This window comes from Ictalurus punctatus, chromosome 2 (assembly GCF_001660625.3).
Source record: "Ictalurus punctatus breed USDA103 chromosome 2, Coco_2.0, whole genome shotgun sequence".
NCBI classification, from domain to species: domain Eukaryota; kingdom Metazoa; phylum Chordata; class Actinopteri; order Siluriformes; family Ictaluridae; genus Ictalurus; species Ictalurus punctatus.
The window spans coordinates 10,848,959-10,871,621 of record NC_030417.2 but is presented as its reverse complement, the minus strand read 5'-3'; the positions used below and the strand labels follow the sequence as shown (position 1 = coordinate 10,871,621).

General features: G+C 43.0%; 1 protein-coding gene across 1 annotated transcript in view; it reads right to left on the bottom strand.

Moving 5' to 3' along the window:
• Window positions 1-5,303: 5,303 nt before the first annotated feature.
• The window catches only part of adgb (androglobin), a 48,433-nt gene continuing 31,073 nt past the window's right edge, over window positions 5,304-22,663 (bottom strand). Inside the window, exons 23-33 of the mRNA XM_053687675.1 lie at window positions 22,447-22,578; window positions 22,205-22,355; window positions 20,205-20,386; window positions 19,857-20,023; window positions 19,314-19,423; window positions 19,053-19,164; window positions 9,104-9,270; window positions 8,519-8,674; window positions 8,316-8,398; window positions 7,903-8,086; window positions 5,304-7,366 (exon numbers count right to left, since the gene is read on the bottom strand). Of these exons, the coding sequence (XP_053543650.1) occupies window positions 7,265-7,366; window positions 7,903-8,086; window positions 8,316-8,398; window positions 8,519-8,674; window positions 9,104-9,270; window positions 19,053-19,164; window positions 19,314-19,423; window positions 19,857-20,023; window positions 20,205-20,386; window positions 22,205-22,355; window positions 22,447-22,578 (1,546 nt within the window). The 3' untranslated portion in view covers window positions 5,304-7,264. The remainder of the gene's footprint in view (window positions 7,367-7,902; window positions 8,087-8,315; window positions 8,399-8,518; window positions 8,675-9,103; window positions 9,271-19,052; window positions 19,165-19,313; window positions 19,424-19,856; window positions 20,024-20,204; window positions 20,387-22,204; window positions 22,356-22,446; window positions 22,579-22,663) is intronic.

The window sequence follows — 22,663 nt, the reverse complement described above, 5'->3', positions numbered from 1 at the left end:
CTGATGCATGAGGAGCAAATGGATGGAAACCAGGTGTGGAGTGAAAGCAATCTGGTGAAAGCAAGTGCTCAATAATGTGTATAATAATAATTTTCAAGAATGTTAATGTTTTTTAAAATGTCGTATTGTCTGTCGGTAACGTTGTTTGTTCGAACATGAATGGTGATAATACGCACATATGGATAATCTATAGAATAATAGAAGAAACCTGATTAACAACTTGTAGGAGCTAAAGATCTCATCATGGTTTCACCCATAACAAGTGTGGGACCTGTCGATTTTATGCCCTTGGAGTGGTGGTAATTCTCATGGAGATATTGTTATGCTGTGGGGATTCACCTCGACTTCTTGATTCCGTTTCGTACTCTTCGTGCTAGAGCATCAAGCTGGACCTGGTGAGATGTGGAGTAGAGGAATAGAGCACATTTTGCAAGCTTAGGTTTGACTCCAGGCTGGACCCTCAGTTTGGGCTGTAGATATAGAAGGGACTGCAGGAGCACCCCGTCTTAGTGGATTCGATGGAGGACTGTCATTCTGCATTCCATCATGGAGGATCAACGCAGCTCGGACAAGATGGTCGAGCGGTGAGTCGAGGCGTCTTCGTCGACCCTGCTGTGATGGATTAGTAAGCTCAGGTGGTCAGTTTGATGTCTCTCCAGATGATTTGGCGGCTCTTTAGACACGACTGGGTTTTGGATGAAGGTGTCTTATTGGCGCTGCATCATAGAGTGGTTTTGGTTTTAATCCAATATTCATCTAAAATAAAAGATTTAATATAGGCCAGACCTAAAATTCTATCCATCAACTATTAACAGGAAATAAACAAGGAATCCAGCTTGCTGTTATTAGAGAGCATTGTAAGGCACGTGACATCAGCATTGTCCACACACACACACACACACACATTTTATATATTTTATATATATATATATATATATATATATATATATATATATATATATATATATATATATATATATATATATATATATATATATATAAAAGCTGAGGTTGCATTGTTGTTCAAGCAGGTGGCAGGTGTAGGGCCTTTCTGTTTGCAACAGAAGCAAGCGCATGTAAACAACCAAGGAAATTGATGAAAGGATGAATGAATGAAATGAATAACTCCCCAGGCATGATGCAGCTGCAATTAAATCTATTCTCTCTCGCCCCCTCCTATAGCATGTGTCCGTGACAACCAGTGACGCAATGTTTTCAACGCTGACGTCCTCTCTACCAGAGACACGCTAGGTTATTAGGCAAGACATGATGTGCTAAGGGTCAGCGTGAGCGTTCCGACAGAAACCACACGTGTCGTTTGTGTGTGTCCTGACCACAGCTTCGCCGATTAGATCTCTCAGACGGTTGACACACTGCACACACACACACACAAACAACCTTTCAGAGATCTCTCCTAAACTCACACCTTTTCAAATGACTCATTCCTCACCGTCAAAGTTGAAACAAGTCCAACTAAAATGTCAGACGTTTTAAGAGTGGATGCAAGTAAATGTTCTCACTTCCTGATGTAATGGGGTAAAAAAAAAAAAAAAAAAAATCCACAGCTTTGAACATGAGAAAATTGTATTCCTTCCAGGCAGCCCAGTAATCAGAGGCTTAAAACGCTCCTTGATGACTCAAGTGCAATTTCTCATGCATATTTCTTGCCCATAAAGCATCTAAATTGCATCACTTTACAGTAAATAAAGGACTTGTGGACTATATTTACAGGCTGTTTGGCGCATGGTGATTGCAATGACATCTAACACACACCCACTAGCGCAATGACACCCTTTTTGGTGCAGAGAACACAATCCGACGTCTGACGTTCACAAGGTAATCACTAACACAACGCATCACTGAGAACTGAACTGGAGATGTTCAAGCTAGACTGGAGCTCTTCAAAACTGAATCCTATCCTTTGATTTCCATCCTTCAGCTTGGCATCTGTTAGTTTGAGAAACCTCAGTCTCAAGAATTGAAATACTCCACCATGTTTGTGTTCGCATTCACATTGTGTAGCTTCATCATCAACCCATGTGTTATATGTAGAGGAGGCAAAAATATCTTTGTTGTACAGCGAGAATCTTTAGCACGGCTGTCCCGTTCACAGAGTACGTACAGACACAGTAAAGAAAGCGTTTCATTAGGGAATATGGGCCAGTTGTAGCACAGTATTTAAGACATTAGGCTACTAAGCAGAAGGTCATGAGCTCAAGCCGCCACTGTTGGGCTCCTGAGCAAGGCCCTTAACTCTCAACTGCTCAGATGTATAAATGAAAATAGAATTGCGGTCAAGAATTAAGGTCTTTGTAGGTCAGTGTTCCTCACCAGTAGGTCGCACCATCAGAAGTGGTTACACTTCCAATGGTGGAAGCGAAAAACACCACTCATTGCATGTTTTCTTTTTACATACTGCAATTGACCGGACCGCTAGAAGGTCTGATGTGGTCCGATTTAAGACAAAAGTAACAGACGCTCAAATGCACTGCTACTTTAAGTTGCTAGACTAAGGCGTTATCATTGGGAAACGCAGATTTCGGACAAATCTGGCAGCGTTCGCAGTGTTTTTTTTCTCCCGTCACTATGTTTGTCCTACACCACAGACCGCAATCACACAGCAAACAGGCTGTTTAACCAGACTGAAATCAAGTAGACAGTACCGCAGCATTCAATCCAGCATCAGCACGCTGAACAACAGTTTCTATCTGCAGGCCATCAGGATTCTGATCAAACTGTAATCCAGTCATTACTCCTTCTTCCACTCTTTCACTCATGCCTCCACTACCTCCCACACACTGGTCACCTCACTGACAGCTCAAGGACACTCATGGACAACCTCTTCACATATTTTGGGCAATATTTCCAAGGTTTCACCAAGGTATTACCACTTTACTGCTGCTAAGGACTACATCCTGACCTCTGTACAATATATTGATATATTGTACATATTTATGGCACACTACACATACATCTAATTTAATTGTACATTTGGAAAACGTTGTACTGCTGCTTCATCCGCTTTTTACATTCTCCTATGTCTATAGAGGACTTGCTCAGGCACTACGCACAGTTACTATTTACACTCTTGTTCACGTCCTCTTACTGCACATATTCCAATGTTTACAGTTAGGATCTGCACTTTACTTACATACTATCTAGGCATACATACCAATATATTCTGCATATTTTACATCTGTAAATAATCTCTTTCCTCTCTCCTCCCCCCCCCTTCCTTTTATCTTCTATATATATATATTTTTTTGCATTGCACAGCTGTAGAGTACCCGAGCCTCACAACAAGCATTTCAATGTACAATTGGCACTGACATTTTGTGCACATGACAAATAGGTCATGAGTCATGACAGTAAGTGATTACACCGACACGTTGATTCTTCAGGCAAAATTATTGTGCATTTGATCAACCAAAATTGGCTTGCGCGGAGAGAAAGTCCTTTCTCGTGGTTCTTTTTAATGCTTATTCGAAGCATTTTTGATGCATATTTAAGAACATGGCATGCTTAAGAACCAGTCCACGGTGTTCGTTCATCTCTGGCCCAGCCACAATGTTACCTACTCACAAGGCTCAGAACTAGCACAGAATATCGCGCCAATCTCTGGGCCAGCCATGCCTACAGAGGAAGATCTTCCATCTCCTTCAACATCTTGACACCCAAGTGGTTTTATCTAAAAAACCTGTTTGAAAAGTTCAGAACACTCAAAATTAGAAGTAGATGGGCTGGCCAAGCGAGTTTGCATGTTCTCCCCGTACTGCGGGGGTTTCCTCCGGGTACTCCGGTTTCCTCCCCCAGTCCAAAGACATGCATGGTAGGCTGATTGGTGTGTCTAAAGTGTCCGTAGTGTATGAATGGGTGTGCGAGTGTGTGTGTGATTGTGCCCTGTGATGGACTGGCACCCTGTCCAGGGTGTACCCCGCCTTGTGCCCAATGCTCCCTGGGATTGGCTCCAGGTTCCCCCGCGACCCTGAAGAAGGAGTAAGCGGTAGAAGATGAATGGATGGGCCGGCCAAGCTTAATATTCCTCAGAGCAAGAGTCTAATACTTTAAAGTGGTTTATGATCCCATTTCTATACAGCATATAAAATAATACAATATAAACATCAACTTAAATTACTTAAATAATAGCTCCTGGAAAATTGTAAATGATCTTAACTGCTGGCTTGATCTAGTGTTCTTCCAATAGTGTTCTGTGGGAGACCTTGAAAGGGACATAATTAAGAACATTGCTTCTCTTCTAACATGAGTTTATAAGCAAGATCATCTTTTATCAATAGAATTAAACTTATTAGACCAGGCTGCTGAGTTATTCGTATTATGGTCAGTGAATGACTCGTACACAAGCTAAGATTGTGGCTCAGGTGGTACAGCGGGTTGTCCACTAATCGTAGGGTTGGCGGTTCGATCCCTGGCCCATGTGCCTCCACGTGCCGAAGTGTCCTTGGGCAAGACATTGAACCCCTTGTTGCTCCCGATGGCAGGCTAGCACCTTGCTGCCATTGGTGTGTGTGAATGGATGAATGAGAAACAGTGTAAAGATCTTTGTAGGACCGCTGTGGTTATTCCTGCTCCATCAGTCCACTCAATAATGTCCTTTGAGCCATTTCTTGTTTGCGCTGGACATTGTACCTCTCCTCATATCTTTCTGTTACTCCCACATTAGAGGTAAAGGCAGGAATGGTGCAAAGAAGTTACCCTAGAAGAAGTTGTACTTTGATGTCTTTTCAACCTTTTAACCTCAAGTTCATCTGTTTTTGCAACACTTGATTCATTTAATTTGCCTTTATAGCAAGCTTTTTTCTCAGAAATTTGACCTAATGCTGGATTTAAAAAAAACCAAAACATTTATTTATTATTAAACAGTTTGTACTAAAACCCAAGGAAGCTGTATCTTCTACACTGGCAATTCTCTTTTATTTATTAAAAAAACAAAAAAAAACAAAAAAAAAACCCTCCTCTCTTCTTACATAAACAATCTAATCATAATTAAAACCTTCTCTCTCATCCGAGACTGGTCTTCCAGCTGCTGGAATCGGAAAGCTTCGCAAGCCTGATTAAACTTAAGCTCAGCTTTAACCACCTACAACAGTCAGCGAAGTATTAACTTAGTTTCTAGATCACAATCATGCCGCCACTCCCCCCACCCACATGCACCACACACTACTACAGGCGTGCACAATTGCATACCGATAAACACGCACATTTTACTGCATGCACAGACACACACGACAATCTAAACACACACTCACAACGCATATGACAAGGAACGATGGAAAACGTCATCCTCAAGTTTTTGTTTTTTTTAATATTAAGCCCTGAATCATAATAATATCCGAAGCGCAGGGTGACTCATCATCTGCAGACACTCTATAATCACAGACTGTTACAAATAAAACTCGTATATTAAATCCTATTCAAATGAACAACTACCTCCCACTACAGAAGACCATCTCAGTGGTAGATCACACGTTTCTGAGCAGCTCTGTATGTAATCTAAAGAAATAAATTAATGTGAGGAAGTTCTCCAAGATATGTTTTAGTTCTTCTTGTAGTTTGTTTTTTTTTTTTTTTTTTTTTGTATACTGTGCATCTGGAAAGTTTTCACAGCGCTTCACTTTTTCCACATTTTGTTATGTTACAGCCTTATTCCAAAATGGATTAAATTCATTATTTTCCTCAAAATTCTACAAACAATACCTCATAATGACAACGTGAAAGAAGTTCGTTTGAAATCTTTGCAAATTTATTAAAAGTAAAAAACAAAAAGAACATGTACACAAGTATTCACAGCCTTTGCCATGACACTCAAAATTGAGCTCAGGTGCATCCTGTTTCCACTGATCATCCTTGAGATGTTTCTACAACTTGATTGGAATCCACCTGTGGTAAATTCAGTTGATTGGACATGATTTGGAAAGATTTGGCACACACCTGTCTATATAAGGTCCTACAGTTAACAATGCATGTCAGAGCACATACCAAGCCATGAAGTGCAAGGAATTGTCTGTAGACCTCCGAGACAGGATTGTATCGAGGCACAGATATGGGGAAGGGTACAGAAACATTTCTGCAGCATTGAAGGTCCCAATGAGCACAGTGGCCTCCATCATCCGTAAATGGAAGAAGTTTGGAACCACCAGAACTCTTCCTAGAGCTGGCTGCTCAGCCAAACTGAGCGATCGGGGAGACGGGCCTTAGTCAGGGAGGTGACGAAAAATCCAAAGGTCACTCTGACAGAGCTCCAGCATGTCTCTGTGGAGAGAGGAGAACCTTCCAGAAGAACTATCTCTGCAGAACTCCATCAATCAGGCCTGAATGGTAGAGTGGCCAGACGGAAGCCACTCCTCAGTAAAAGGCACATGACAGCCCGCATGGAGTTTGCCAAAGGGCACCTGAAGGACTCCCAGACCATGAGAAATGAAAGATTGAACTCTTTGTCCTGAATGGCAAGCGTCATGTCTGGAGGAAACCAGGCACCACTCATCACCTGTCCAATACCATCCCTATAGTGAAGCATGGTGGTGGCAGCATCATGCTGTGGGGATGTTTTTCAGCGGCAGGTACTGGGAGACTAGTCAGGATTGAGGGAAAGATGAATGCAGCAATGTACAGAGACATCCTTGATGATAACCTGCTCCAGAACGCTGTGGACCTCAGACTGGGGCGAAGGTTCATCTTCCAACAGGACAACGACCCTAAGCACACAGCCAAGATAACAAAGGAGTGGCTACAGGACAACTCTGTGAATGTCCTTGAGTGGCTCAGCCAGAGCACAGACCTGAACCCGATTGAACATCTCTGGAGAGATCTGAAAATGGCTGTGCACCGACACTCCCCATCCAACCTGATGGAGCTTAAGAGGTCCTGCAAAGAAGAATGGGAGTAACTGCCCAAAAATATCTGTGCCAAGCTTGTAGCATCATTCTCAAAAAGACTTGAGGCTGTAATTAGTGCCAAAGGTGCTTCAACAAAGTATTGAACAAAGGCTGTGAATACTTATGTACATGTGCTTTTTTTGTTTTTTATTTTTAATAAATTTGCAAAGATTTCAAACAAACTTCTTTCACATTGTCATTATGGGGTATTGTTTGTAGAATTTTGAGGAAAATAATGAATTGAATCCATTTTGGAATAAGGCTGTAACATAACAAAAGTGAAGTGCTGTGAATACTTTCCGGATGCACTGTATGTATTGTGTTCTTATCAGTGTTTTACACTTTAAAGGTTCAATAAGTAGAAACTCCTTCTATTTTCGGAGACTCTTCTCCTTTCTTTCGAGACTGCTCCTCCACCTTCGAATAATCGCTCGAGTCTGATCGAACTTCCGGAGCAGCTCAGCTTTCTCCTCCTACGATAATCAGAGAGGTATTCAATTAAGCTCAGTTGAGAACAGCTGTACAGCTAAATTCATATTCACGCTATTATTATATCTGGTTGTACGTCATTTATTTATTTATTGATTTATTTATAAACATGCCTTATGTGTCTTTGCTCTTTACGTAACGCTTGCACAGCAATTAAAGACGAAACTTTTCACTGCAAGAATTCTACTCTGTATAACTCTCTATACGTGACCAAATAAAGATCTTCAACTTTATATATATACACACACACAATATATATACATATATATATATATATACATATATATATATATATATATATATATATATATATATAGTTGAAGATCTTTATTTGGTCATGTATAGAGAGTGTATATCTATATATATATATATATATATATATATATATATATATATATATATATATATATATATATATATATATATATATATATATATATATATAGATAGATAGAGAGAGAGAGAGAGAGAGATAACCTGTTGTTATGAGATTATTTCTAACTGGTTGAAAATATCTGACCTGAATTCTTATAAACAGCTCTCGTTGTTCCCTTATCAGCTGCTTGGTCTGCTCATGCTCCTGCCTACGGCGATCCAGCACGGTCTCTCGGTACAGCCGAAAGCTCTGGATCTTCTCCAACCGCTCCCTCTGCTGTTCCTCCTCCATCACTGCATCCTTTAGACGCTCTGGCCTGCCGGTCCTCCTACACACAGAGGAAGAGAGAGATAGGTGATCAGTAAACTCGGGATTTCTACACGCATTTGTTGGATGCCAAACACACACATGCACTGGTAACACACACACAAGCAAAATGAGAGCTCAGCAAGCTCCACCATGCACTCCATCCTCGTCTTGACAAAAACGACTGTCCAAATTATAGAATTCCACAGGAAGTCGATGGAACTTCCTGTGAGCTTGGAAAGTGTGTGTACCTGATGAAAGGTGTGAGGTCCAGGGTGTAGTCTTCTCCGAGCGTCCTCAGATTGTTCAGGTACTGCTGACGGGTTTGAAAAGCCTGCAACAACATAGCACCAACACCATTTGTGTGTGCATGTACTGTATGTATGTATGTATGTCTGTATGTATGTACAGTATGCATTTGCATGCATGTGTGTGTGTGTGTGTGGCCACAGACCTTAGCTGCTCTGCCAGGCTCTGCAGCTTCCCAGGCCAGTTTTATTGCCTTAATTTGCTCTAGTCTCTCAGTGTCCTTTTCCACCTCAATCTTTTCCACCTCTGACTGTTCACTGACCACACGCAGCATCCAGTGGGGCTTACTCTCATCCAAACTCTACACAAATAAACACACACACACACCCTCACACATGTGTACAGTCTACACACCCTCACGATGCATATACAGTAGCATAAATAACGATGGAAAACATCATCCTCAAGTTCTTTTTTTTTTCTTTTTTTAAAATATATTAAGCCCTGAATCATCATAATATCCGAAGCGCAGTGTGACTCATCGTCTGAAGACACGCCATAATCACATGATCTGTTAAAAATAAAACTCGTATATGAAATCCTACTCAAACCAACAACTACCTCCCACTACAGAGGAATATCTCAGTGGTAGAGCAGAGGTCGCTGAGCAGCTCCATATGTAATCTAAAGAAATGAATTAATGATGATTAATGTCTTCCAAGATGTGTTTTATGTTTTGTATTTTGCACAGACTCAAACACACACACACACACAGACTTGTTGAACCTGCCTTGGATGTATGTTTGTCTTTCTCTTTTTCTTTCTCTTTTTCCTTTACTTTTTCCTTCTCTTTTTCCTTCTCTTTGCTCTTGGGAGCTTTGGGTGTGGTTGGTTTCTGCGCTTCTCTGCTGGGTTGTTCCACATTTGCAGGTGTCTCCTCTGTCAGATGTTTGAACACTGCACACATTACATGGGAAATGTTTTAACAGGATTATGTTTAATATAGAAGATAGCGAAATGCACCTCAATTACCAAAATATATGTATATTCAGATAATAATTGTACAAGGTGATTTGCATTTATATGCCATACAATTTCATATAGTGCTTGTATATCAAACCTGCCATCTGTTAAGATTTTTGTGTCATCTGCTAAGTATAACTCTAGGTAGACGGAGCGTACAGTGTGCTAGATGGCAGTGTTGCTCCATTCAGAGCCTGCTTTGTAAGCATTCTCTTCCTAAACACTCACTATGACTCTTCTTTCCCTTTGGTCTTCTTAGATACCCATCATCCCACTGGACAGGTTGACAAGTTTACATGGCATCCATAAGGACATAATGACAGCAGGTTCTGATCGAAACTGAAGTCTTATCCTTCATCCATTCAGCAAAAATAACCAGCATGGGAGACTACACAGGGCTGCTCCTTTGTTTTTAAAAATTAAATTAAGACCTGGTCAAAACATTACATCAAGTCAAACCTGAAAAAATTTCTAATGCGTGTGCACGTGGTCAGTTTTGAACATTTTCTACGTTATAGTGTTACTTCTTTATATAGTCCCTCAAAAGTGATAATGGAGAAAACCAATGGGGTGTAACTAAGAGGGGTGGATCGGGTATAGCTAAGAGAGGTGGATGAGGTATACCTAATGCAGGTGGATTGGGTGTAGCTAACAAAGGTGGATAGGGTGTAGGTAAGAAGGGTGGATAGGGTGTAGGTCAGAGGGGTGGATTGGGTGTAGCTAACAGAGGTGGATAGGGTGTAAGTAAGAGGGGTGGATCGGGTATAGGTCAGAGGAGTGGATTGGGTATAGCTAAAAGGGGATGGATGAGGTATAGCTAATGCAGGTGGATCGGGTGTAGCTAATGCAGGTGGATCAGGTGTAGCTAAGGGGGTGGATCAGGTCTAGCTAAGGGGGGGCGGATCGGGTGTAGCTAATGGGGGGCGGATCGGGTGTAGCTTTGGGGGGCGGGCTGGGTGTAGCTAACGGGACGGTGGATCGGGTGTGGCTAAGGGTGGTGGATCGGGTGTAACTAAGAGGGGTGGATCGGGTGTAGCTAAGAAGGGGTGGATGAGGTATAGCTAATGCAGGTGGATCTGGTGTAGCTAAGGACTGTGGATCTGGTGTTGCTAAACGGGATGGAGGATCGGGTGTAGCTAAGGGGGTGAACGAGGTGTAGCTAAGGGGGGGTCGATCGAGTGTAGCTAAGGAGGTTGGATCGGGGTAGCTAAAAGAGTTGGATTTCATGTTTGAACCCCACCTGAAATATTTTCCAGTTCCAAATGCTTATTCCTGGATGGTTAACATGACACACACACACACACACACACACACACACACACACACACACAGACTCAAAAGTCTTATTCTATGTACAGTAATTGCACTATAATGATGCTCATAAAAGGCCAATGGAGTCATCGGTTTGTTTCCACACAAAGATCTCCCTTAGTTTGTTTAATCCCATTTTACTGAGTCCCAGCTGCTACGGTGAGAAACAGGATTAACCAATCAGGATCCTCACTGCAGTCTGAGCTCAAGGAAATCAAGATGACATGTAAAGGAGGAAATAAAGAAGTGCAGATCTGGTTGGATAAGGTAAAATGTCATTCCTGCCCTATTAGAAGCATGTTATTTTAAGTATTTGCAGTGGAGCTGTCAAAAGGTACAGTATTTTATAGCAACGTTATTTTGTGATTGAGATACACATGTCTGTTTCACTATGGCTTTTTAAAAAAAAAAAAAATTTTTACAACTTGTTTTTCCAGAATTCAGCTCTAGCGACTTTCTGGCCTACGTCACATATGGCACACACATCCGTTTCTTTTATTCACTATGCGCAAGAAAATAATTAAAATGGCTTTAGACCCTATGATACTGCTTAACACGTGACACTCGCATGACCACTCGGATTTCTGAGCTGAAATGCCTCAACACGTTTTGCATCTAACCTCAAAATAGTCGTTAATGCCAACAAAATTTTTCTGTTGAATTTGCATTCGCCTCTTCATCCAACAAGTTGGTGAAAAAAAGGTGTGAAAAGTTACATCACCCAGTGCTACGCAAGTGCTTAGAAAACGTAATAGAATAGTAGAAACGGAGAAAATGCAAAATATAAAGACATCATCACCAAATAAAAAAAACCCCATCCACAAATAAATCAACCTTAAACCATGAGCCCAGAATGTAATACTTAACACTAAAAACAACAACAACAACAACAACAACAACAACAACACATTTAAGACATATTAAATGCTTGAATTTTAACCTTCTACTGCATGAATTATTACATTTACGTCATGTTTTCATGGATTTTTATTACTTGAATTAGTTCAAGGGGGTAGCTGGTAAATTGTTGCCGTATCGCAACAATGTGCAATGGTGGAAAGTAACATACAGTCAAAAATAACACAAATGTATGAGATGACATTCCAGTTACTGCATTTCAGTTTCAGAGTTTTTCTGCCACCTAGTAAGCATGTAAAAATTATATCTTCTAGAAAGAAATTACAGTTATAAAAGTATGCGGTGGTGGTTCAGGTGTAGCTAAGGGGGGTGGGGGTGGATCGGGTGTAGCTAAGGATGGTGAATTGGGTGTAGTAAAGGAGAGTGGATCATGTGTGGCTAAGGAGAGAGGATCATGTGTAGCTAAAGAGAGAGGATCATGTGTAGCTAAGGAGAGAGGATCGGGTGTAGCTAAGGAGAGAGGATCATGTGTAGCTAAGGTGAGAGGATCGGGTGTAGCTAAGGAGAGAGGATCGGGTGTAGCTAAGGAGAGAGGATCGGGTGTAGCTAAGGTGAGAGGATCGGGTGTAGCTAAGGAGAGAGGATCGGGTGCAGCTAAGGAGAGAGGATCGGGTGTAGCTAAGGAGAGAGGATCAGGTGTGGCTAAGGAGAGAGGATCAGGTGTGGCTAAGGAGAGAGGATCATGTGTGGCTAAGGAGGGTGGATCATGCATGGCTAAGGAGGGTGGATCATGTGTAGGTAAGGAGAGTGGATCATGTGTAGTAAAGGAGAGTGGATCGGGTGTAGCTAAGGAGAGAGGATCGGGTGTAGCTAAGGAGAGAGGATCGGGTGTAGCTAAGGAGAGAGGATCGGGTGTAGCTAAGGAGAGAGGATCGGGTGTAGCTAAGGAGAGTGGATCGGGTGTAGCTAAGGAGAGAGGATCGGGTGTAGCTAAGGAGGGTGGATCGGGTGTAGCTAAGGAGGGTGGATCATGCGTGGCTAAGGAGGGTGGATCATGTGTAGCTAAGGAGAGTGGATCATGTGTAGCTAAGGAGTGTGGATCATGCATGGCTAAGGAGGGTGGTTCATGTGTAGCTAAGGAGAGAGGATTGGGTGTAGCTAAGGAGAGAGGATCGGGTGTAGCTAAAAAGAGAGGATCATGTGTAGCTAAGGAGAGAGGATCGGGTGTAGCTAAGGAGAGAGGATCATGTGTAGCTAAGGAGAGTGGATCGGGTGTAGCTAAGGAGAGAGGATCGGGTGTAGCTAAGGAGAGAGGATCGGGTGTAGCTAAGGAGGGTGGATCATGCATGGCTAAGGAGGGTGGATCATGTGTAGCTAAGGAGAGTGGATCATGTGTAGCTAAGGAGAGAGGATCATGTGTAGCTAAGGAGAGAGGATCATGCATGGCTAAGGAGGGTGGATCATGTGTAGCTAAGGAGAGTGGATCATGTGTAGCTAAGGAGGGTGGATCATGTGTGGCTAAGTAGGGTGGATCATGCATGGCTAAGGAGGGTGGATGATGTGTAGCTAAGGAGAGAGGATCGGGTGTAGCTAAGGAGAGAGGATCGGGTGTAGCTAAGGAGAGAGAATCATGTGTGGCTAAGGAGGGTGGATCATGTGTAGCTAAGGAGAGAGGATCATGTGTGGCTAAGTAGGGTGGATCATGCATGGCTAAGGAGGGTGGATGATGCGTAGCTAAGGAGAGAGGATCATGCGTAGCTAAGGAGAGAGGATCATGCGTAGCTAAGGAGAGAGGATCGGGTGTAGCTAAGGAGAGAGGATCGGGTGTAGCTAAGGAGAGAGGATCGGGTGTAGCTAAGGAGAGAGGATCGGGTGTAGCTAAGGAGGGTGGATCATGTGTAGCTAAGGGGAGAGGATCGGGTGTAGCTAAGGAGAGAGGATCAGGTGTAGCTAAGGAGAGAGGATCATGTGTGGCTAAGGAGGGTGGATCATGCATGGCTAAGGAGAGTGGATCATGTGTAGGTAAGGAGGGTGGATCATGTGTAGCTAAGGAGAGAGGATCGGGTGTAGCTAAGGAGAGAGGATCGGGTGTAGCTAAGGAGAGAGGATCGGGTGTAGCTAAGGAGAGAGGATCGGGTGTAGCTAAAGAGAGAGGATCATGTATAGCTAAGGAGAGTGGATCGGGTGTAGGTAAGGAGAGAGGATCGGGTGTAGCTAGGGAGAGTGGATCGGGTGTAGCTAAGGAGAGAGGATCAGATGTGGCTAAGGAAAGAGGATCATGTGTGGCTAAGGAGGGTGGATCATGCATGGCTAAGGAGGGTGGATCATGTGTAGCTAAGGAGAGTGGATCATGTGTAGCTAAGGAGAGAGGATCATGTGTAGCTAAGGAGAGAGGATCATGCATGGCTAAGGAGGGTGGATCATGTGTAGCTAAGGAGAGTGGATCATGTGTAGCTAAGGAGGGTGGATCATGTGTGGCTAAGTAGGGTGGATCATGCATGGCTAAGGAGGGTGGATCATGCATGGCTAAGGAGGGTGGATGATGTGTAGCTAAGGAGAGAGGATCGGGTGTAGCTAAGGAGAGAGGATCGGGTGTAGCTAAGGAGAGAGAATCATGTGTGGCTAAGGAGGGTGGATCATGTGTAGCTAAGGAGAGAGGATCATGTGTGGCTAAGTAGGGTGGATCATGCATGGCTAAGGAGGGTGGATGATGCGTAGCTAAGGAGAGAGGATCATGCGTAGCTAAGGAGAGAGGATCATGCGTAGCTAAGGAGAGAGGATCGGGTGTAGCTAAGGAGAGAGGATCGGGTGTAGCTAAGGAGAGAGGATCGGGTGTAGCTAAGGAGAGAGGATCGGGTGTAGCTAAGGAGGGTGGATCATGTGTAGCTAAGGAGAGAGGATCGGGTGTAGCTAAGGAGAGAGGATCAGGTGTAGCTAAGGAGAGAGGATCATGTGTGGCTAAGGAGGGTGGATCATGCATGGCTAAGGAGAGTGGATCATGTGTAGGTAAGGAGGGTGGATCATGTGTAGCTAAGGAGAGAGGATCGGGTGTAGCTAAGGAGAGAGGATCGGGTGTAGCTAAGGAGAGAGGATCGGGTGTAGCTAAGGAGAGTGGATCGGGTGTAGCTAAGGAGAGAGGATCGGGTGTAGCTAAGGAGGGTGGATCATGCATGGCTAAGGAGGGTGGATCATGCATGGCTAAGGAGGGTGGATCATGTGTAGCTAAGGAGAGAGGATCGGGTGTAGCTAAGGAGAGAGGATCAGGTGTAGCTAAGGAGAGAGGATCATGTGTGGCTAAGGAGGGTGGATCATGCGTGGCTAAGGAGAGTGGATCATGTGTAGCTAAGGAGTGTGGATCATGCATGGCTAAGGAGGGTGGTTCATGTGTAGCTAAGGAGAGAGGATCGGGTGTAGCTAAGGAGAGAGGATCGGGTGTAGCTAAGGAGAGTGGATCATGTGTAGCTAAGGAGAGAGGATCATGTGTAGCTAAGGAGAGAGGATCATGTGTAGCTAAGGAGAGAGGATCATGTGTGGCTAAGGAGGGTGGATCATGCATGGCTAACTAGGGTGGATCATGTGTAGGTAAGGAGAGTGGATCATGTGTAGCTAAGGAGAGTGGATCATGTGTGGCTAAGGAGGGTGGATCATGTGTAGCTAAGGAGAGTGGATCGGGTGTAGCTAAGGAGAGAGGATCGGGTGTAGCTAAGGAGAGAGGATCATGTGTAGCTAAGGAGAGTGGATCGGGTGTAGCTAAGGAGAGAGGATTGGGTGTAGCTAAGGAGAGAGGATCGGGTGTAGCTAAGGAGGGTGGATCATGCATGGCTAAGGAGGGTGGATCATGTGTAGCTAAGGAGAGTGGATCATGTGTAGCTAAGGAGAGAGGATCATGTGTAGCTAAGGAGAGAGGATCATGTGTAGCTAAGGAGAGTGGATCATGTGTAGCTAAGGAGGGTGGATCATGTGTAGCTAAGGAGAGAGGATCATGTGTGGCTAAGGAGAGAGGATCATGTGTGGCTAAGGAGGGTGGATCATGCATGGCTAAGGAGGGTGGATGATGTGTAGCTAAGGAGAGAGGATCGGGTGTAGCTAAGGAGAGAGGATCGGGTGTAGCTAAGGAGAGAGGATCGGGTGTAGCTAAGGAGGGTGGATCATGTGTAGCTAAGGAGAGTGGATCATGTGTAGGTAAGGAGAGTGGATCATGTGTAGCTAAGGAGAGTGGATCAGGTGTAGGTAAGGAGAGTGGATCATGTGTAGCTAAGGAGAGTGGATCAGGTGTAGCTAAGTAGAGTGGATCGGGGTAGCTAAAGAGAGAGGATCATGTATAGCTAAGGAGAGTGGATCGGGTGTAGGTAAGGAGAGAGGATCGGGTGTAGCTAGGGAGAGTGGATCGGGTGTAGCTAAGGAGAGAGGATCAGATGTGGCTAAGGAAAGAGGATCATGTGTGGCTAAGGAGGGTGGATCATGCATGGCTAAGGAGGGTGGATCATTTTTAGCTAAGGAGAGTGGATCATGTGTAGCTAAGGAGAGTGACTAAGTTTTTCCTTCCTTTGAATGTGAAAAAATTTAAATGTGCTATTAGAGAAGCCTAGTGTTTTTTTTGTTTGTTTGGTTTTTTTTTCTTCGCTATATAGTCTTGTTTCAATTCATGAACGCACATACTGTACCACAGTTCCATTGTTGCCGTATGGCAACAATTACATTTGACCATTTAACAGAATACTGAAAAAATATAAACATGTTCAAATGACTAAAAATCGGGGAAAAAAATGTTTACTTATCTCAGATAGTGTTTCATTTTTCCCCTTTAAGTAGTTTTGCTTAAATATTGAAAATGTTTTGAAATCCCTCCGATGATGACATTCACCATGCTATGTGGTTGCAGAAAAGGAAGTGCAAACAGCACTTCCTGGTCATGTGACATGCCTTTTTTTCTTATGCCAAAGTTAAAGCCCTGATTTTCCAGTTACAGACGAACACAGTAATTTTTCTCAAAAAATTGGAGATAAATTAATTATTGCCATATGGCAACACAATGCAGTAAAGGATTAAAGATCTATTTAAAAATGTTTCAAAGACTTTTTAAGGATCCAAGGTAGCCATTCTGCAATGCCCAAGCATCAACTGGGCATTTTAAGATGGCGATTACTTATTTATTTATTTATTTTTTTGCAATTAAGCACTAATCAGATGGTAATTAAATTGAGTTAAGTGAGGCTATAATAGGTGTGATAGGTGAGACTAAGCTGGGCAGATCTGTCCTTAGGCCACCTCTCATGTGGCTCTTACTGATTGGTGTGTCTTTAGTGTCTATAGGGCCATGTAACACTGCTCCTGCTTTGATGGGACACACTTAAAGTGGGTTAATTCAATTCTTTCTCCTCCAGAAATACCTCCCATGGCACTGGAGGCCAAGAACCAACTTCATTTGACTTCCCATTGACCCATTTCCACAGGCTTCCTGGGAAACAAAATTGGAGACACATGCAGCAAGCTGTCCAATATGTACTTACTGATCTGAACACACACACACACACACACACTCAGGGCAAATGCAGGGATATGTGCACACAGATATTACGGATAGGTCAAAATGAATGACTAAACACAGAGTCAAACCAGCTGGGATTAGACCCCCCCCCCCCGAACTTGATTATTTTCCTACACCAGCATGTCCTGAAGTGTTTAATTCCTCATATTACTACATTTATTTCCCAGTGATTACATTTTCTATTAATTAAAGAACGACGCATCATACTTTAAACATAATTTAACGTGGAACGTCCAGTAAAACAAGCTCATGATAGCAGCTATAAACCTTTCTCTAATAGTTTATACGACAAAAAACAACAAACACAGCTTTTCTGTCCTAAACAATCTCCAATGGGAGAAAAAAACGTACTGACTGTTATGAAGCACTGACACTGGAGACTCCTTTCATAAATGGTAAATAAGTGTCTCCTTACATAAATCCTATAGCATATCATTAGATTATGTGGAGTGTCTATGGAGCTTGGAAACGTATTAGAATATGAATGCAATAACGTGCGATACGTCACGTTAAATAAAATTTAAAAAGGTGTGTTTAATTAACACACATTTCTGGAGATGCTTTTTTTTTTATTCTTCTTTGCTTTAAGCTTGCTAAGGGTGAGGATTTTCTTTTAAAACCAACTCATTTCAAATTAAAGGTTACAGTTTTAAGATTTTCAAATATCTACCGCCCAGACACAGATTTCTACAGTGATGTTATACAAGTCATCTGATGTTTATTACATGTTATATACAATATCACACAGCCCCAGCGTAACTATTTAGGTAAGGTTCTAGCTAAGCACGCCATGCTAATGCTAGCTTTCTGGCAAACATTAGCAAGCTAATAGTCGAAGTGAGTTTCTTAACAGGAATTGAGCTATTTAGATGCATTTACCTCATCACGGATATGATCTCAAAATCCTATACACCACAGGAACATGTGAAATTCACTACTTCAGATACTTTTTGTTAGCTTCCAAGCTCCTGAGGTGTTCCACAATACAGCTCGTGTGAATTAGTTGCTATTAATATCATAGAAATCGTAACGTATTAGACCAAGTGCATTAATATAAACACGAGCCTGGTCTTGCAGCTAAAACGACTGTCAGAGCTGCTGTAATAGAAACCGAATCAACGCTTCCTGACCAATCGGTTTTGAGAATTCATGGTGTTGATGTGTCAGGTGGGACAGCAGCGGATAACACATGATATGACCAGATATTCTGCGTCATGAAACCTGCAGCACAATGAGGAGCAAGAGCCCAGAAAACAAATGTATTCTAATGAGGTTACTCCTATGATGTTCGTACAGTCATGTAAATTCTAAAACCTTTCATCCCTTTCACCCCAAACATCCACACCAGGCCAAGAACACACCAAGTACTCCCATGGTTCTTTTCATTTCCATTTCAATCAGCTTTTCCTTTCCCGAATACCACTCCAAATCACAGCATGTTTGTTCCAAAGCAGCGGGGCGATTACTCCTAATCCCACCTGCCGTGAGTCACACCAAAATCATATTTCCAGCTGAATTTAGTCGCGTTTCATTATCAGAGCACGGTAGTAACCTGCTACATTTACTTCATTACATTTACCTTTTGAAGAAGAAAAAATAAAGTACTTTTAAGAGTAGGTTTAACACTTATAGGCCATACTTATACTCTTACTCAAGTTCATTTTTAATCACAGAAATGTTCTTTTACTTCGCTACATTCGGTGGCCATACTATTGTGGTATCCAATACGATTTAGGAGGTGAATATGGATGTAGCATTTGTTTTTTTTATTTTGCCTTTATTTATGTTTGGGTCCTGGCTCCACCCTCATCTCGTGATTGGTTCCTTCTCTAATTGTGTGCACCTGTGCCTTGTTTCCGCTCATGAGTTCATGTATTAAAACACAACAGTGGATCCCTACACCTTTGCAGAGACGTCAACATGCACGACTTATTACAGGCAGTGGATTGGTTAAAACAGATGTGTGCTTGGGGGACATGTGATTGGCTGCTGTGCTCACCTCTCATCTCGTTGTTCTCTCTATCTCTTAGGGTTTGGATGAAGCCTGACAGTGAGTCATCCAAAGGCCAGCTGTTGTAAAGCACCTCTGCTTGAAGGATGTATATATGATGCTGAAACACACACACACATATTGAGACAGGGCTATAAAAATACAACCATAAACTCAGACACACACACACACACATGCGGGTGCACACACGCAGACAAGACACTCTATCAGTGACAGTGATGAACAGGATTTGTCTGTATTGATGGATACCGTTTGGGCAGGCTGGCACTCAGAGGCTCCTCTGCCTCCTTCGTGACCCCCGCCAGGGCCGTCCTGAGACTGACTCACCCCCGCCTTCTCCAAGGCACTGCCGCAGGAACCTGGTGCACATACACACATACAGATGGATAAACACTCTATAAATACACAGGAACTGCCAGTGTCAGGCGGTAGCTAAGAAACTAAGAGAGTGGTTGTCAGTTTGGGTAAGACGTCAACTGAAGAGACCTAAAGTTTTGAAAAGAATAAACAACCGATGTATTAAGGAGGCCTATAAGTTTATTCATAAATTCAGTTAAAGTGTCACTAAGATGCAGGAAATCTGTTGTGTTTTTGAAAGATTGCAAGCTCCGCCGAAAATGTGGAGTTTCCTTGCTTTTGTGTTCGATCGCAAAATCGCTAAATCCTGCAGGGACTGTCCAACACAGCACCTCTATAGAACAGCACAGTCTCTAAAGCACTATGACAGTCTCTCTACAGATGTTTATCTCTTGATTGTGTGTGTGTGTGTAAACATATGTCCATTTGACAAACCGTCACTAGCTGAAAAGCTGTACAAAGGGATAACAACGTGTCCTTGGCCTGTCTTGCTGGCCACCTCTCTCTCATGGTCCAGGACGCTGAGTTTAATATGGACATCCTGTTTTGAAGCCTGGAATTGCACCGTAGCAACGTGATCACGTGAGACTCTCACCCTGTGCCTGAGACAGACAGCTGGGTAAGCTATATCTTTCCACACTAGGTCATCAAAGACGTGTATGTAATTATAAGGTCATACTTTAATAATTTCACAAAAGGTCTACAATGCATTCAAATTCAAACGCCTTGTATACAGAATTTGACAGCCCTGTGTGCATGTACAGTAAGTATATGTGGTCAGACCTGCAGATAATGTTCTTCTTGTTAGGTAAGTAGTAATCTTTGAACTCCTTCACTGAGAAGTTACTGACTGGCGCTTCTCTTGCCAACTTGGCCAGTTGCTCTCGGGAACTGATCAGACGCAATCGCCATGTTCCTCCTACTATAGCCGGTTCTCCAGTGTATGCCACAAATGTGTAGCCAGCCTAGAAATTATACACTACAGTACATATAACACATAGACAACACATAATACATACGCTACAGATAGTACATACAGACAGGTGACTAACGGAAAAATCGGTGGCTCTGTCCTGCGTGTATTTTACTGTCCCCTCACTGGAAATCAATAAAAAAAATATTTTGACTGATATCCTATAATGAAACATTTCTATACTGATGGGAGAGATGCGAGAGAGAGCCCTCTCAACCGCCACCTTTCACCTCCGGAGTTGGGGGTTTGATTCCCGCCTACGTCCTGTGTGCACAGAGTTTGCATGCTCTCCCCATGCTTCGGGGATTTCCTCTGGGTACATTGGTTTCCTCCCCTAGTCCAAAGACATGTGCTGTAGGCTGATTGGCATGTCTGAATTGTCCGTAGTGTCTGAATGGGTGTGTGAGTGTGTGTGCAATTGTGCCCCGGGTCCAGAGTGTCCCCCACCTTGTGCCCCGAGTCCCCTGGGAGAGGCTCCAGGCTCCCAACGACCCCGTGTAGAATAAGCAGTATAGAACATAGATGGATGGATGGAATATCTATTTGATGAATGGTGTTCATCCCCCAGTACTGCTCTATAGACAGAATCTATGGCACACTAAAGCAGTTCTCACAGCTTTATGTTGGTTTCGCCTTTGATTTGTTACCCGTCTATAGTCGATACACAGATGAGCCAAAACATTATGACCACTCACAGATGAAGCGAATAACATACATAATTATAATACATACGTTCTTATAAGAGCAGTGCCTTTCAAGGTCTGAGATATATTAGATGGTAAGCGAACAAATAGGTTCTCGTAATCAATGTGTTGGATGCAGAAGTGTGGAACACCTGAGCAAATTTGACAAGCGCCAGATCTTTATGGCCAGATGATTGAGTCAGAGCATCTCCAAAATGGCAAGGTTTGTGGGGTGCTCCCAGTCAGCAGTGGTGGATACCTACTGACAGTGGTCCGAGGAGGCAAAAACCACAAACTGGTGGCAGGCTCATCGATACGCAAGGACAATAAAGACTATTCTATCTGGTCAGAACTGACAAAAGGGCTACTGTGGCACAAGTCTTGCTTATTAGGCTGAGTAGACCCAGAGTCAGAGTGCCCATGCTAACTGCTGTCCACAATCAAAAGCACCTACAATCGATCGGCACACAAGTGTCAAAACTGGATCTTGGATCAGTGGAAGAAGGTGGTCTGGTCTGATGAGTGGTTCTTGTTTTGTTTTTTAAATTTATTTATGTTTTACATCAAATGGACGGCCAGGTATGTGAGTAGCGTATCTCTGGGGAAGCGATGGCACCAGGATGCACTATGGGAAGAAGGCAAACCGGCAAAGGCAGTGTGATGCTCTGGGCTGGCTGGGAATGTTCTGCTGGGAAACCTTTTATCCTGGCATTCATGTGGACGTTACTTTGACACGTACTATCTACCTAAACATTGTTGCAGACCAAGTACACCCCTTCATGCCGACGGTATTCCCTAATGGCACCGGCCTCTTTCATCATCATAATGCACCTGGCCACACTGCAAAAATTGTTCAAAGTGTTGACTTGACCTCCAAATTCCCCAGATCTCAATCCGATCGATCATCTGTGGAATGTGATGGACAAACATGTCCGATCTACAGAGGCTCCACCTCACAACTTACAGGACTTAAAGGATCTCCTGTTAACGTCTTGATAGCAAATACCACGTTGCAGCTTCATAGGTCATGTTGATGGCATATTAGACAGGTGGTTATAAACTTTTGGCTCATGGGTGTATAATACGTACACCACATACACATACACGCACATATACCATACACACACCTTATTTGGTGTGTATGTAAATGGAAATACACTGTTGAAGAATTTAGGTACTTCCTCCCCAGTGTCATTGTTGATGACATGAAGGTGACACCTCAACGAAGGGTACATCTTAGGCACAAGTAATATGGCTTTTGGAACATGGAACACCTCCCTGTGCACACACAAGAAACCTAATGAACACAGCACACTTGTATTGTGGATAATGCACATGCCATGGTATCTAATGTTTACATTTTTCTTACCTAAAGAGCAGGACCCAGGAGCTGGTTGTCTCATGGACGGGGACAGAGTAATCAGTGAAGGTAATTTTAGTCCACTCATCCCCACCACATGGGTACAGGTCCACTAGCTGCTCGTTGTTCATGATCATGAACCTTCCCAAAGAACACACACACAATAACACAATAGCACACTAACAATTGTTTATATTTGACTGCTCCCAAAGAAAAAACATTTCTA